Source organism: Brassica oleracea, unplaced genomic scaffold (genome assembly GCF_000695525.1).
Source record: "Brassica oleracea var. oleracea cultivar TO1000 unplaced genomic scaffold, BOL UnpScaffold00774, whole genome shotgun sequence".
NCBI lineage: Eukaryota > Viridiplantae > Streptophyta > Magnoliopsida > Brassicales > Brassicaceae > Brassica > Brassica oleracea.
The window spans coordinates 39,034-52,174 of NW_013617453.1; the positions used below are offsets into that span (position 1 = coordinate 39,034).

Consider the following 13,141-nt stretch of genomic DNA (forward strand, 5'->3'; position numbering starts at 1 on the left):
TTTAATGTTGTGATATGTGCTTAAAAAAACCAGAAATATAGTTTTATAATTTTATTGTGAATAAAGTAGTTCAAAAATTTATAATTAATGATAAAATACATAAATTTATTTTATATAATAAAATATTAAAATCTATTTGACATTATTGTGAAAAATGATAGCTTCTGTGTAAAAATTATACATATTTTTTATTTCTGTGAAATAGTATTCAATCAATTAAATATTTTTAAAATAGCAAATTTTTCTTTAAAAAAAGTAGAATAACTAATTTTCGTTTTTATACAAAACATATTTTTTTATATAAAATGATAAGCTTTTTGAAAAACTTGATTCCCTCAAATTTTATGGAATCAATTTTTTAAAAATCTTGAACGGCTACTAAAGTAGTCTTTGCAAAAAAAATAAACAAAATCTTAATCTTGATTAGATAAAAATGGTTTAAAGGGTGATTGATTTGAACACTAGTCTAATAAAACTGATTATTCAAAAACTATGTAGTAAGGGAATTTAATCAGTATGGTATAATTTACAAATGAAATGGACAAAAAACATAGGGAGAACACTAGTCATGCGAGGTAAAATACGCAAACTTTATTTTATTTTTTGACTGAAGTATACGCAAACCTTGTTTCGCTCCTCTTTTTCCCTTTTTCGCTCTCTTTTCATCTTTTTCTTTGTTCTTCCTTTCTTTTGTAATTAAACTAGTATTATTTAATTTGTAGGCTTCTTTTTTGGAACGATTTTATGGGTTTTAAAATGGAGAAATTAATCGACCTTGTGTTTCAGTAAAAAGCAAAGAATTGAGAGCGTGTGTGACATAAAAGATAACCACTTCAAAGTTTTCACCTTTCTATTCGTCCTCATGTGATGAATATTTTACTTGGTTTATGTATAGAAAAGACATTCGAAGGATTTGGCTTTTTCATATGAAATATCACGATGTCCAAAATGTATTTAGCAAATTTTATACTTTCTTAGAATTGTATAAGTCATCTTTGTCACTTAGAAAATTTTGTCTTTCGTTCCAACTCAAATTAAGTTTTATTTTCCTTTCCACATATAGTTTAACTCAACTGATTTGATAAACTTTTTTGACTTGCTACATTTTTTGTTGGCACAATATCAAAGAACCATATTTCGTTCCATTTAATCAGAATCCATTATTATAAGACCATTATATTTTAAAAGTTTCCATGTATTTAAGTTTATTGATTTTTGGGTAAAAAGAGCAATGAACAGTAAAATAAAAGGTCGAAATTTTTTTAAAACACTTTTTTTTTGAAAAACAAAAGGTGGAATGTAAATTAAGAAAAGAACAATAATAAAGGAATTACTTTTCTCGTACAAAGAAAACAAAAGAGTGCAAAAAAGAAAGAAAAAGAAAGCCTAATTTACCATTTACCACTTTTAATTTATTTTTTTTTTTTTTTCCTCTTTCAATTTTCTTTATCATTTGCTTTTCTTCTCCTTTCTTAAGCTAAAAGTTCCTCTAGCCCCCCATGTCCACACAAACACGTTCGCTCTCCTCTCTCTCACACACACTCAAGTGTCATTTTCTCACATATATTTCACACAAAAGAAACAACCGTTCACTACATACTACCTTGTCATTGATTTTCTCTCTCTATATCTCAAAAACATTGCAAAATCAACTTAGCCTCAAAACAATAGAAACGACATTCTCAACAAAACCCAGAACTCTCCTCCTCTTTTATTTTTTCCTCTCTACCAACAATAAAATAAAAAAGGTTATATAGTTTTTCCTTCTATGTCCTGATTCAAGAAAACAAGAACTAGGGTTCATATCTCTAGGAACCGACTGAAGAATCTCTTCAAGAAGAAGAAGAAGTTAAAGCTCTCTTCCATGGAGCTTTTTCCTGCTCAACCCGATTTATCCTTACAAATTAGTCCTCCAAACAGCAAACCATCATCGACGTGGCAGAGAAGAAGATCAACACCAGATCAAGAAGAACATGGGGAACTCGATTTAGGGTTTTGGAGAAGAGCTCTTGATTCAAGAACATCTTCTCTCGTCTCTAGTAATTCCAGCTCAAAAACAACCAATAACCATCATCATCCACTCGGAGACCTCTCCCTCTCTAACAACTCTCATCAACATCAACACCAACAACAACAACATCAGCACCCACACCTTCTCCCTAATTGCAATGAATCTAACATCTTGACCTCTTTCCAGTTTCAGACCCAACAAAAACAAGGGTTTCTTGCTCATGACCTTAATACTCACTTACGGCCAATAAGAGGAATCCCTCTATACCAAAACCCTCATCCACATCATCATCACCGGCCGCCGCCGCCGTATTTCCCTTTTGATCCGTCGTCTCTAATTCCCTCTTCTTCAGTGACTCCCACGGCAACCAACAATAGCTTTGGTACTAGTAGCGTTAGTAACTCCGGTTTAATTACAAACCCTAATTACCATAATCATCAACATCATCATCATCAGACTCTGAACAGAGCGAGATTCATGCCGAGATTCCCTGCTAAACGAAGCATGAGAGCTCCACGGATGCGATGGACAACTACTCTCCATGCCCGTTTCGTTCACGCCGTTGAGTTGCTTGGTGGCCATGAAAGTATGTTCCTTTCATCTTTTTCGCATTGCTTAATAACCTTTTACTTATAGTTTAATGGATTCTTAATTATTTACATGAATCAATTGTTTATCAGGAGCAACGCCTAAATCAGTTCTTGAGCTTATGGATGTCAAAGATCTCACCTTGGCTCATGTTAAGTCCCATTTACAGGTAAATTTCTTCCATTAAGAAGATAGTTTCTCTGATGATCTTAAATGTATATTCCTATACATATAAGCATACTAATTAGTGTGAGTAAAAATCAAATATAAGGTATATAGTAATTAGTTAATAATGAACTTCTCGGGTATCAATGTATTTGACTCGATGACTTCCATAAATCGGAGTTTCACTCGAGTCAGAACAGATCGAATCTTGTTTGCTTCTGATCCTTCCTTTTTATTCTTATCTTAATTAAATCATATTTTGCTCACCAATAATGCAACGGTTGGATGAGTTAAGACAAAAGGAAAATGTCAATAAACATTCCATACATGTAAAAAAGTCTCTTTTTTGTTCTCTGTTAGATCTGATGGTCCTTATAGACTAGGACAATACTTTTTTTTTTGCAAGTTTAATTTTTTATTTCGTCTTGAAAGAATAAACTTGTTCTGTTACAAGTAAACCAAAATTACTCAAAAATAAAATAAAAACCAAAATTACTCGATACTATTACAATTACTGACATGCATATAATAGAAAGTTGGAGAGAGAGAGAGATGTCGATTACGTATGTAATTGTGATTATTAAATAAAAAATATATACCTCATCAAGAAATTCAAAAAAAAATCATTAGTACTTTGGTTTCTTCTCATCCATTCTTTTATTGGGTTAGCCACCAAAATTCATACTTTGTTTTCTACGTAATCATATGGTTTTATATCTTGTATTATTGCTCGAAACAAGTATTAGTATTTGGTTATATATATATATATATATATGTATGCCTACGAGTCGGAACACAAAATCTTAGGACAATCTAATTAGGGATAATTACCAAATTAAAATTTTCCTAGGTAAGAACAAAAAATTCAGAAAGGGAGATAGTACAAGAAACACCATCATTTCTCAATGATGCAATGGTTTTGGTCTTACATAGAGAGAGAGGGTCTATTTAACTTAACCATGGTTTCGCTTTGTTTAACCATGGTTCGACACATAAATTCATGTATGGGGACATGAAAATCGTAAACTTCATTAATAAGGTCAATTAATGCTTCTGTGTCTGAACAGTTCTAGATTTTTTCTTTTTTTTAACCTTTCATATATTCCCTCTGTCGTTTAGATTTCGACGCACCGATTAAAAAAACAATTAATTTTGTACATTTCCTATAAAAAAACACTATTACCTATACACCTAACCATATTTCAACCAATAAAAAAATAAATTTTGCATAAAATTAATAAATTTTGCATTAAAAATCGAAAACGACACTTATTTTGTAACGAAAAAAATTATCTAAAACGGCACTTAATATGAAACGGATGGAGTATAAAATGTTTTTATAGTTTGAAAATTTGTTGGTACTATTCAACTGTGTCGGAGCACAACAGTACATTGGTCTCCATTCGTTGGCCTCTTCTTCCATTGAATATAATTCGATACATGTATCTTTCTTTCTTTTTTGATCGAAATTCGATACATGTATCTAGATATACGAAGGTTCAGACGAAATATTATTTATACTTTGCTTTTTCTAATTTTATTTTGATGTATTCATTTTGTAATATCAGATGTACAGAACAGTGAAGACAACCGACAAAGCAGCAGCTTCGTCAGGTTAGTGTTAGAGAAATAATTCAGATTCTTTTGGAGGGCAATGATGGGATTTGAGAATTCAATAATTAAATGTGGTTCTGATGGAAGCCCTAATTTATATTTTTCTAATGTATTCAGGACAATCTGATGTCTATGAAAATGGATCTTCAGGAGATAATAACTCAGACGATTGGATGTTCGATATCAATAGAAAATCTAGAGATAGCGATGAACTGATGAATCCTCTAGAGAAATCAAACGGTCTCTGGACCAATTCTTGCGGGTACGTACGTACATATACGGTTTAATTATCTATAGATTCTATATACACATTCATACCTCGATGTATATTGATTCCATTGTTCACATACAATATGTAGATTCTCGCTTAAGCATGCGCATGCCCTTACATAATATATATCGTATAAACACGAAATAGTAAAGAGTATAAGACTTAAAATATAGTATAGTGTTGAGGTTCGGGTTATGGTTCTGCTTTGTATTTCTGGTTTGCCTCTTCCTCAGCTAGCCGCAAATGCATCGAGTTGATACAAAACACATGATTGGACGTTAATCATCTTGTGTTGTCCTCTCCCTCTCCCTCTCAATTGTTAATTTTAGAGACAATTAATTATTTGATCAAAAAAAAAAAAAGAGACAATTAATTAAAGATAGTTAGCAAAACAAAGTATTAGCACGAGATTTAAGCCATCCTATTTATATACACTTACTAGAACACACACAGTCACACACAACATATATAGTATATAACACTCACCAAAACACACACGCACACTATATGTATATAGGATATTCGACACATGACCGTATACTTGATTAAAATCAAATAGTCTTTTCTTTGACATATGGGACGGGACTTCCTAGCAAAATGATACTATTTTTTTTTGTAAGAGCATAATGATACTATTATATTATTAGTATGGACAATGGGTAGGAAAAAAAACACAGCCAAAAACTAAAATCTGTATGCATATAGAATAATTCTAATATATTACATACTCTAGCCCATTTATTTTGTTCAACAGTTACTGGTCACTGCCAAAATACTTTAGATGTACCATTTTTAACTAGGTAAACTAAAGTTTCTATAAAATATCACATGTAAAATGGGAAAACACATGGGCTGTATGCGAAAAAAAATTTCTCAACATTATACCAAGATAAAGTAAAAATATCTCATAATAATATAGTTCTTTTTTTTTTTTGTCACAAATAATAATAATATAGTTCTATATTTTGCTTACGTTAAACATACAGCCATGCCAGTCGACAGCGCTAAAAACAACTTTGTTATTACCAAAAGAAAAACGCTTTGTTTTCTTTTGTCCTGTATTTCTTAATTCTTATCTTCCTTTTCACTTTTCTTCCTCTTTTTGTTTATTTCTTTGATTATTTTATTTATATCCTTAAAGCGAATAAAATACCGATCTCTAATATTACTAAGCTTTTGTTGGCTTTTGCAGAGAGGCACGTTTGCATGGGAAGCTGATCGATAATGTTGCAGAAATTATGTTACCTTCTGAGGTACGATACTTCTCTTTCTGCAAATATAACTATGTATACATGATATGTGGGTGTGTATATATTATACTAATATCAGTTTTATTTATGCATTGTCGATTTCTTTTCATTGCTAAGGCACCCGAAACCCTCAAAAGGGGTGCCACAAAAAGGGCTTTCAGTAAAGCTTGCTTTAGGAATTTACAAAAGAAAAGGATAGTTTCATTATCTAGGCATTTATAGGAAAAATAAAGAAATCCGAACCCCATTGACATTGACCATGATGAGTTTTTTTTGTTTTGACCTTTGACACGCACATATTGTGATTTGTGAAAGCTTAAGCCTGGATGTGCGGTTATCTGCTTATAAGCCAGCATGAGAAAAAAAGAACCATGGAAGCAACCATATTGAACAATTGGAATATATATATATATATACATATATATTTGTGTCAGTGTCAAACACTAACACGGACAATAAGTAGGCTTTAGCGTAGTTCTTTGCACAAATGTCGTAATTATGTATACTACAATAGACTTATACATTATGTACATATTGAAATCCCCTTCACTTAATTTGCATAAGGTTCCGCACTTTTTATATTTAAATATAAATAATACCGTTGGGATAAATTATTACTACGGTGGCATACGTTGCTTGAGCTTCACATATACTTACTTACCTTTCTCGCTTTGTTAATAGTTAATTAAGCTTCTGTACGTGTTCATCAACATTCACATACTTATCATACAAAATTACATGTGTACATGTACACAATTATTTACATTTTATAGAAATTTTTGCTAATAGTTTTTATGGGGGGTTTAAACAAACAGAAGGAAATAGATGGAAAGTGTTCAAGCTATGAGAGGATATCATCAGAGGAGAGGAGCTTGTCAAGTATCTCCGGAACAAGCCCCTTCAAGCCTAATCTTGAATTTACTTTGGGTCGATATCACTAAGTGATAGCTAGCTAGTAGTTAACTGGTAGTTAATTAGCTTCTATTTTTGCGAGTGACTAGCCTCAATATTCATATCAATTGAATGTTTATGTTTTAAGCTTAAATTTCAATGTCGCTCCGAAGGTCGAAAAACACTGTTTTTTTTCTTTTTCTATTGATACGAGCTAGTGAAAAGAATCGAGCACTAGATGAACAAAATAAATGTAAAGTTTCTTTTTCAACTTTTATAGTATTATTTTTATTTAACAATTCGATGTTAACAGAATGGAAGTTTAAATATATTGTAATAAATTGTTATAACAGAAAAAAAAGAAAGACAGAAAAGAGAAAAAAAGAAAAAAAAAGGGGAAAAGGTTCTAAAGAAAGACAAAAGAGACACGAAGGAAAAGAAAGCAAACAAAAAAAAATAGTCTGGATAAATCTGATAAAAATAGAAAACCTATATAGTTTGTAACTAATCAATGTAAATTTTATTTTATTTAGAAAAATTGGATGTGATTATGGTTAATATATGATTAATGATTACCTTTATGATTGCCCTTGAGATTTCGAAGTGGGTATAAAAGCATATATATGAACTGTCTGTCACCATAAGCTTTTCGAAAAGATAAATAACTTATACAATAAAGCAAAGAATATCTCTTTATTCTCATAAAAAGAAAAACAATATATCGTGTGTTTTTAGGTCTAAAGTATTGATTTTGGGACTTTTTTCTTGAAATACTTATGTACATATATCAGGGATGTATACTAAAGTTATCATTGGGAAAAAAAGTAAAAGACAAAAAAAGAAAGAAAAGAAACGGAATAGTTTTTGAGAAAATTATTTTTAGGCCAAAAATGGTAACTATATGATTAGACTTATCTCATATATTATATGTTCTATTAGGTTAATTATTTTTAAAATGACAATGATGCCCTTAATTTCAATTATAAATTCGAAATTACAATTAACAAAACAGTTGTTAAATATTAAAATATAATAAATAATTAAAGTAACTAAAATAAAAGAAAACATTAAAAATCCTCAAATAAAAAAACCTAAACCTATACTTTATGTCCCATGATTTTTTTTTATTTTGTTAATCTGAAAATTGATTTAGATTTGTCAAATATGACTCAAAACTTGATTTTAAATGCAAAACTATATCAAACTTGAATCAAATGCAAAACTAACCTATAAGCCTTGTGAAATTACAGCCAACTCCTTGTGACCAACCAAAAAACAGAACTAATTTTTATGAATATAATCCCGAAAAGTCGTCTAAGAAGTCGTCTAAGTCTTCTGACAAGTAGAAAATTAAAATCATGTAATTATAAACAGTTTTAAGTAATATAAATTAAGATATAATAAAATTGAATAGTATTCAATATAGATGAGTGAAAGTAGTTAATCATGATATTATTTGGCTTAGGGTTTGACAACATATGTTGTAGTATTGTATGAATTTTTAGGGTTAGATTTTGGAAAGCTTAAATATTTTTTTGAAAAATTAAAATTTTACCTATATGTATTTATTTCTGTGTATAGTAAACACTTTTTAAGTTTAATATTTTATGAAGTGTTTAGTTAGTTAATTTAGTTTAGGGATTATGTTTAGGGTCGAGACGACTAACATGTAAGTCGTCTGGCGATTAGAAGACTTCTCTGAAAGTCTTCTAACTCCCGCTAAAATTATTGAAGTCTTCTGGGCGACTTACTAGACGACTTACTTCAAAGTCTTCTGAATCGAAAATATTTAACCTTATTGAAATTTGTGTCTCCATATATAAAATAAATTATACATTCTCTCTCCTCCTCTCAAATAGCTGCAACAAAAATGGTATGTTCCTTATTCTAAAACTCTTCAACCTCTCTCTAATCTCTTTGAACTTATAAACACCAAACTTTATATCAAATTATTGTTTTTGTCTCATGTCTTTCTCACTCGTTTATCTTGTTTTGCAGGTTTTCATCACATAGTTCTCATCTTCCACTCATTTAAAGGTAGATATATTAATTTTAGATTTGTATTTTTGTGTGTTCTATAAAGGTACATATATCTAATCTTCCACTCATATTCTCTGTTTTAAGCCATTTGAACGTTTTTGGATATGCAGGTTTTTCATATCTGGATTTGGATATGCAGGTTTTTCAGATATGGAAGACTTCTGGGACGACTTACCTGTTAGTCGTCTAAAATATAATGCGCTAGAAGACTTCCAGGACGACTTACCTGGAAGTCTTCTGATGGAGTCTTCTCATATGTCTCCCTTTCATAACAGATCTAAGCGTTTTGGTAAGTTTTTATGTCTGATTTTCTTCATTTGGTAACCTCCTGTTGCATAAAGTTCTTACCTTTTTCCCAAACTAAAACTCTCTAAACCCACTCTAATCTCTTTGACTTGAAAACACCAAACTTTATATGAAATTTTCATTTTTGTCTCATGTCTGTCTCATTAATCTATCTTTTTGTTGCAGGTTTTTAACCACATGGTTTTCATGTTCCACTTGGATATGTACTTTGTGTGTTCTATAAAAGTATATCTATATAATCTTCCACTCATTTTCTCTGTTTTAAGCCATTTGAACATTTTTTGATATGCAGGTTTTTCAGATATGGGTTTGATATACATGTTTTTAAGATCTGGAGCAGACTTTGGAAGACTTATAGGAAATCTTCTCGGAAGTCTTCTAAAATATAATGCGCTAGAAGACTTCCCGGAAGTCTTCCATAAGTCTTCCAAAGTATTCTAAACTATAATGCGCTAGAAGTCTTCTGGAAGTCTTCTTCCATATCAAGTGGAGTCCAAACTTGTCTTTGTAGAGAAATGATCTATAATAGTTTTGTTCGTGGTTTGTTTTGTGATTTGTATGTGTACTCCTTTAGTTGTGATTTTTTTTTGTAAATTTGAAGATATTAATACAAAAAATTGGTAAATATGTTCATATTCCACAATATTATCTTGCCAAAATTACTTCACATAATTGAAGTTATTGATACAACTTCAATAGCAAAACACAATAACACAAAAAAATAATCAAATCTATTACAACTAAGAGAGAAGAATTCTCAAGAAAACTTAGTCAAATTAACAAAAGATAAACCATTACATAAGTTAAAAGATATAACACTTTCATTAGAAGTCTTCCCGGAAGACTTAAATTTAAAGCGGGAAATTGAAATATAAACAGCAAATTTAAGCAAAAAGCTATAATTTAAGCAGGAAACTCAAAATTTTAAGTGAAAATTGAAATTTCAAATTTCTTGAAAGTTAAAAAGTATATCTTATGATCTAAGAAGACACATTAAACCATGTTACTTGATATTCTTGAAGTTACTTAACACTTTTGAAAATTAAATAAACATATCTTAAAATTACGTAACAAATTTACAAAGACTAACGCATGGAAGTCTTCTGGAAATATTAATACACATGAATGTTGGTAAACTCATAATTAAAACCAATTAAGTTATGAATTTCATTCAGGAGCTCAAATATTGACTAATATACATGAATTAACAAAAAAAATATTAAAAAATCTTTATAGTTTTAGAGAAAATGAAAGTTTATTAAACATTGACGCAAATAACTTCCACAGAGGTCGTCTGGTAGACTTCTAGGAAGTCGTCCATTTGAGTTAGTTTTGCAATTGATTTTTAACTTAAACGACTTACATGGAAGTCGTCCATCTTTGTTTGTTTATAAAATAATCAAGATGACTTCCATGTAACTCGTCTAAGGTAAACTGGTTAGTTTTGCATTTGACCGGATTGTGTCAGAAATTTGATTTTTCCTAGACGATTTACACATAAGTCCAGTAGAAAATTAAAAAATTAATATTTTGTTATACCTAGACGACTTCCATGTAAGTCGTTTCAGGTTAGTTTTGCAATTGAAAAATAAAACAAAAAAATTATTTTTTCTAGATGACCTACACGGAAATCGTCCGCCCGACGACTTACATGGAAGTCGTCCAAGATAAGCAAGGTTTGACCAGAATCTCGGAATAAAATCATGGATGACTTTCGTGTAAGTCGTCTAACGGATGACTTCCGTGTAAGTCGTCTAGAAATTTTTTTTTTATGTTTTATTTTTCAATTGCAAAACTAACCTGAGACGACTTACATGGAAGTCGTCTATATAACAAAATATTGATTTTTTTTAATTTTCTACTGGACGACTTATGTGTAAGTCGTCCAGGAAAAGTTAAATTTCTGACACAATCCGGTCAAATGCAAAACTAACCTGTTTACCCTAGACGACATACATGGAAGTCGTCTCAAATTTTTTTTAACAAACAAAGATGGACGACTTCCATGTAAGTCGTCTCTAAAAACACATTTAAAAGTCAATTGCAAAACTAACATCTACATTGACCAGAAGACTTCCATGTAAGTCGTCTGCAGCCAGAAGACTTACCCGGAAGTCGTCTAGGCGAACAGATTTGGAAAAAAAAAACTGATTTCGAAGTTTCAACCAGTGAGATAACTTGTTTAGCACACATAAGTCTTCTCCAAGCAGCCAGAATCTCAAACAAAAGTGACCTACCAAGAATCGTAAACTTCAATGGCTCTATGAACCATAAAAATTTTAGAATCAAAATCTTGGGGTTTTTGGATGAATATGGAGAGAAAATAAAAAGATGTTGTTTTTAGTTCATAAGAATTGAGAAAGAGGAAGTGTAAATCGATTTAGGTGTATTAAGAGCATCAAATTGGTTGTTCATGGTGGTTGGTGTATTGATGGAAATGGCAATCTTGTAAATATTTGAAGATGATGAAGTTGAGAGAGTAAAAATGCAATTTTCAAAAAATAAAATAAAAAAAATTAATGGCATTTTCGTGAATAATTTGAACTTGTGGGCTGAATAAGGACAAATAAATTTCCAAAAAAAAACATATACTAGTTTTGTGGTTGACTTTGAGTTTTGAGTCAATTTTGCTAAAACCCATTTTTCATACATAGAAACTGAATTTTTCCAAATATTTTCTTCCCATATTTTTCGGAACTGATTATTTTTATTCGTAGAATATAGTAAATCTTTAGAACTCGGTTTCTACAGGTTTTTAGATTTATAGTAATGTGTAGATTTTAATTTCTACATGTTTTAGATTTACAGTAAATCTGTAGAACTCGTTTTCTACAGGTTTTTATATTTACAGTAATGTGTAGATTTCAATTTCTACAGGTTTTAGATTTATAGTAATCTGTATATTCCGATTTCTACAGATTTTAGAACGATAGGTTAAGCGCGGAATGTGTAGTCTAAATATTTTTAGAGTGCTATTATTTACGTAGATCACATATTCTAAATATAGTAGATTCGATGAAAAAAGTGAATTTCATTTTCTATTTCGTAGAATGTCAATTCTACTTTTTGTAGAACAGAATATGAAATTATGATTTAAACATTTTTAGAACCTGAAAAAATATCATTAAGTTCATATAGGTATTTCATCAATAGTTACTATTTTCTAAAAAAAAAATTTGTTTGGAAAACTATTTATTTAATTTATTTTCAAAAATATTAAAAGGTATTAGAGGCAAAAATGATACAAAATAAAAATTAATCTAATAAGATATAGTTACCATTTTTTTGCCTAAGAAAACAATTTTCCCTAGTTTTAATGATTCCCACCAAAGAATATTTAGGTCATTGCTTTCACTAAGTTTCCTTACTCGTCAACACTCGAGCACACATGAATCTGTCAAAGAGTAAAATTTGCTATCCACCCGACAGTCAATAATATGACCAATTGTACATAGTTGAGCATATCAAGTTAATTGTTCATTTTTGGTGGACTTGTATCGACGGTATATTGATATTTATATTATTCAAACTAAAACTAAAAAAATATCTTTTAATACTGTTTGTAAAATGAATAATAGTATAAATGAAAATTGTTTGGAAACAATGATAACAATATAAAAAAAAGTATAGTGTACTTTATAATAATTTCATTAATATAATTACATTAATTATATTTTCATATTTCACTCAGTTTAACAATTTCATTAATTATATTATCTTAACAATACATTATATCATTAATCATATTACCATAATAATAGTAGTGCAAATTTTTATTTATTAGTTAATCAACATTAACTTTGTGCCAATTATAAAATCAAAAATGTAAAATATTGGGTTTTGCATATGGTTAAACGTTCGGTTTAGTTTATTTTACTAAAACTTTATTTATTTATTTTAGTTTCAATCAGTGGAAAATTATGTAGCCAAAATCATAATTCAAAACATGTTTTTGTGAATAAAATAATAACTTAAATCAAAATAATAAAAATGTATTATATTTAT

General features: G+C 29.8%; 1 protein-coding gene across 1 annotated transcript; it reads left to right on the forward strand.

Moving 5' to 3' along the window:
• The first annotated feature begins 1,522 nt into the window (after window positions 1–1,522).
• LOC106320046 (probable transcription factor KAN2) lies at window positions 1,523–7,048 on the forward strand. The gene is made up of 6 exons (XM_013758413.1): window positions 1,523–2,597; window positions 2,692–2,768; window positions 4,333–4,378; window positions 4,496–4,640; window positions 5,842–5,902; window positions 6,715–7,048. The coding sequence occupies exons 1-6, from the start codon at window positions 1,865–1,867 to the stop codon at window positions 6,838–6,840; spliced, it is 1,188 nt and encodes a 395-aa protein (XP_013613867.1). The 5' UTR covers window positions 1,523–1,864; the 3' UTR covers window positions 6,841–7,048.
• Window positions 7,049–13,141: the final 6,093 nt, after the last annotated feature.

Coding starts and splice junctions, on each gene's coding strand:
- LOC106320046 (XM_013758413.1), top strand. CDS start 1,865: ATGGAGCTTTTTCCTGCTCAACCCGATTTATCCTTACAAATTAGTCCT. Junction 2,769..4,332: donor ATGTTAAGTCCCATTTACAG/GTAAATTTCTTC, acceptor TTGTAATATCAG/ATGTACAGAACAGTGAAGAC. Junction 4,379..4,495: donor CAAAGCAGCAGCTTCGTCAG/GTTAGTGTTAGA, acceptor TAATGTATTCAG/GACAATCTGATGTCTATGAA.